A 3,430-nucleotide genomic window follows, 5' to 3' on the forward strand; every position below is an offset into this window, starting at 1 on the left:
GGGCTTCTGTGGGGTCGCTCGGCCTCTGCAGCGGGCTCTGACCCCCACCACGGGTCTTCCCACGGGACCCTCTGCTGCGGTCCAGCCTGAAAAAAAAAAAATAATTAAAATAATTAAGAAAAAAAAAAAGGCCCAAGTCCCGTAAGGGCACGCCCTTGCCCGCAGCCCCCCGCTCACACTCAGGTGATTTTTTTGTGCCGAATCCCAGAGGCAGCAAAGGCCGAGCGAGGCCCCGCTCCTCAGCCCCCCGAGTGCTGCGGTGCGCAGAGCAGCAGAAGAAAACCAGCGCGACCCAACCCTCGACGCCACTGTTTTCAAGCAGAGAAGCGTCGCCTTGCGCCAGCCCCCCGTGCCGCCACCAGCCGCGCTCCCTCCGAAGCCGCTTCTCCGGCTGCCCGTCGGCATCATCCCTGCGGAACGCTGGACCCCCGGAGCCCTCAACCCGCCGCCCTCCCGCTCCCCCAACGCCGCCAAGGGCAGCGGGGCCGGGAGAGGGAGCGGGCAGCCTGCGGCCCGCCAGCACTGCTTGGCCCGACGCTTCCCCGGGTGGCCACCTGCGGCTCAGTGGTGCTGGCCCCACGTGTCCCCTCAGGGGCCGGCACGTGGCCGCCGGCATCCTATCGTGACAGTCGGCCCAGGCTCTGGTTCCACCATCACAGAAGACACTTGCTGCAAGGCCCTTATAGGGATAAGTAATACATCTAATTACCATATCCTTAGAATAGATGTAATATAAATTTCATTACTCACTTAAAAGTTCTAAAGTTAACAGCATAAACTTGAAGTTGAGTAATTAAGTAATCCTTATATAGACACTTATTAAAGTATTTATACATATTATCTTAAATCTACATCTATCATTTTGCCAATTAAAATTAGGACTTTAATTGCAATTAAGTAATTTAATTGCCAATTGAACAGCAAAATTGCTAAGTGACTAATTTTAATGCCTATTTTAATTACCAATCATGACTGGGGAGGGAGCTAATCAAGCAGTATCAGAGTAATGATGTGAAAAAAAAAGGGAGAACAAACATTCAAGACTACATGCTTTTAAAAAAGAGCTCTAAATTAAATAAATGCAAACACAATTTCATACATGTGGGGAAATGCTGTATTTTGGTATCTAAATACATGAGCACAAAGAACACGTTTAATTGAAAAGAACCGTCGCTCTTCCCCCAAAGTGCTGAGCATGAATCGCCCTCACCCTGTCTTTCTGCATTTGTCTCCCCCGAAGGGAGCCCCAAACCTGAGCGCGGGAAGGAGATTTGCGCTGTCAGTGGCCCCGGAGGCTGCGCTCCCCCGGAAATCGGGGCTTAAAACCAGAAAATCTGCGAGTTCAAGAAGACCCAAGCCCCCCTCGACAGCAGGCACGGGGAAACAGGGCGGCACTGATGGGCCAGAGGCCCCCTGCACCCCCAGGTGTGCCCACGTGAGACCCCCCCGTTGTACCGCGGGGCGAGGGGACACCCCCAGCCCGGCCGCCACGGGGCACAGCCGGAGCTGTTATCCCCCACGGCGCGTCTTGGTGCTGCTCCCCCCCATCCCGGGGGCCCATTCCGGCTCCTTCCCCGAGGAAAAGCGCAGGCATGTGCGCATACACGCGTGTTCACGTCGAGGCACACGCACGTCACTGTGCCCTCCCGTTGGTGCTTAACGGGCCCAACGGTGAATCACGAGCAGTCCTGGTTTTGCTCGTTAGGGCGGAGGGCTCCCCTGGGAGGGCGGGCGGCAGCCGACCCCGCAGGCCGTGATTTGGGGACCGCCCGTGCGTGGGCCTGCGCCACTGCACCCTCGTTTGCAATAAAAGTGCAAAAAACCTCCCGGTGGCTCCTGCCCGCGAGCGCCACGGATTCCCAGGGCCCGAGGGAACGGGATGGTGTTTGTTTAAGATTAAGCGACGCAGGAACTGAGTGGTGGCGGCCGCAGCAGCACCTCTATGAGGAGACGGCCCGCGATGGGATCCAGCCCCACCGGGGAGTTTCCGTTGTTCCGGGCACAAGGGCAGAACATCGGCCTCCGGCGGGCCGTTGGTGCACAAAGTCTGTGCTGGGGCGCCAGGGTGCCGCGTGTCCTGCAGGCGGGTGCCTCGGGGGACAGGCGGGTTTGCTCCTTCTCTTCTCCCCCGCCAGGCCCGTGCCCTGCGGAGTGAGTGACGAGGGTGCTGCAGCGGCAACGCGGCATCTGCCCCGCGGCAACATGCTCCTGACCCTTGGGCTGCGCGCACGGACCTGGTTAAACTCGGGGCCAAGTTTCGGGATGGTGTTTTGGGAATGGGAAGCTTTGTTTCCTCTTCAAGAGAGTGGGTAAGAGTTACAAGAAGGCAGCGGGTAACAGGAGACACGACGTGTGGAGTAGGGGACCCCCGCTCCAGGCCGAGAGCCCGTGGCCCTGCCGAGGGACGAGGCCCCCGCAGCACCCATGGCCTGTCCCCGCTCTCCGAACACGCGCCGCAGGACGCTGACACTCACACACCGGGGTTACCACCAAGAGACCAAAACGAGCCGTACCACGGGTACCTTCCGGAGGGGAAGAGGAGTAAATGCATCCTTCTGTCCAACTTCACTTCAGCACTTCTTTACGTGAGGTGCAACGTCCCCAGACCCAAACCCAGCCCGTGACAGATCAGTGTCTTCGCTGCGGCGGCTGCTGCGCTGGCACTGACACCCCAACAGCCAGGCCAACGGCCCCAGCCCCGGCGGTGAGTGGGAGCGCGGGTGTCCGTCCGTCTGTCTGTCCCACAGAGCTGGCCGGTGTCCCCACGGAGAGCAAGCAGCTGGGACGGGAGTTCTGGAGTCGGCTGCTGATGCAAAGATCGAGCCTTGACATGAAGTTCAGGCCCCGACCTGAAGTTGTCGAAGCCCCAACGTAACGCTCAGGCCCCAGCGTGAAGTTTGGGGCCTGACATGAAGTTCAAGCCCCAACATGAAGCTGTTCATGCCCCGACAAGAAGTTCAGGCCCCGACGTGAAGTTCAAGCCCCGATGTGAAGTTTGAGCCGTCTGAGTAGAGAGGGGGGCTTGTTGCCAGACTCACACGCGCCCGGAGCAGCTGGGCACTCCACAACCTCCCTTGCATTTTCCTCCAAGTCCCACAGGAGCATCCCTCTGCCGTCCATCCTTCTCTGAGCCCCGTCCTGGGCCTCAGCCACGCTGGCGGGGCCCGACGGCAGAAGCCGTCAACTTTGGTGTCGTTGTTTTCCGCCCAACACGCGGCTCCTCGACGGGCGGCCGCAAAGCCGCGCTTCCCTCCCTTGCCAGCGGCTGGCAAGCGCGGCGGGGTGGGGGTGTGTGTCCGTCTGTGCCCCCCCAAAAAAGCCTTCCCCGGGGGTGTCGGCATCCGCGCCGGTGACAGCCGGCCCGGGAGGGAGCTGCCCCCACGGGTGACACGCGTCCGCGGGCGTCCCGTCACGGGCAGCGGCGCCCCCC

General features: G+C 60.2%; 1 protein-coding gene across 1 annotated transcript in view; it reads right to left on the minus strand.

Annotated features, from left to right (window-relative positions):
• The window catches only part of NR4A2 (nuclear receptor subfamily 4 group A member 2), a 5,450-nt gene extending 4,834 nt beyond the window's left edge, over positions 1-616 (minus strand). The window contains exon 1 of the mRNA XM_026852540.1: positions 298-616. Coding sequence (XP_026708341.1) covers positions 298-616 — 319 coding nt within the window. The remainder of the gene's footprint in view (positions 1-297) is intronic.
• Positions 617-3,430: the final 2,814 nt, after the last annotated feature.

The sequence above is a fragment of the Athene cunicularia genome (genome assembly GCF_003259725.1).
Source record: "Athene cunicularia isolate RWA chromosome 7 unlocalized genomic scaffold, athCun1 chr7_part1, whole genome shotgun sequence".
NCBI lineage: Eukaryota > Metazoa > Chordata > Aves > Strigiformes > Strigidae > Athene > Athene cunicularia.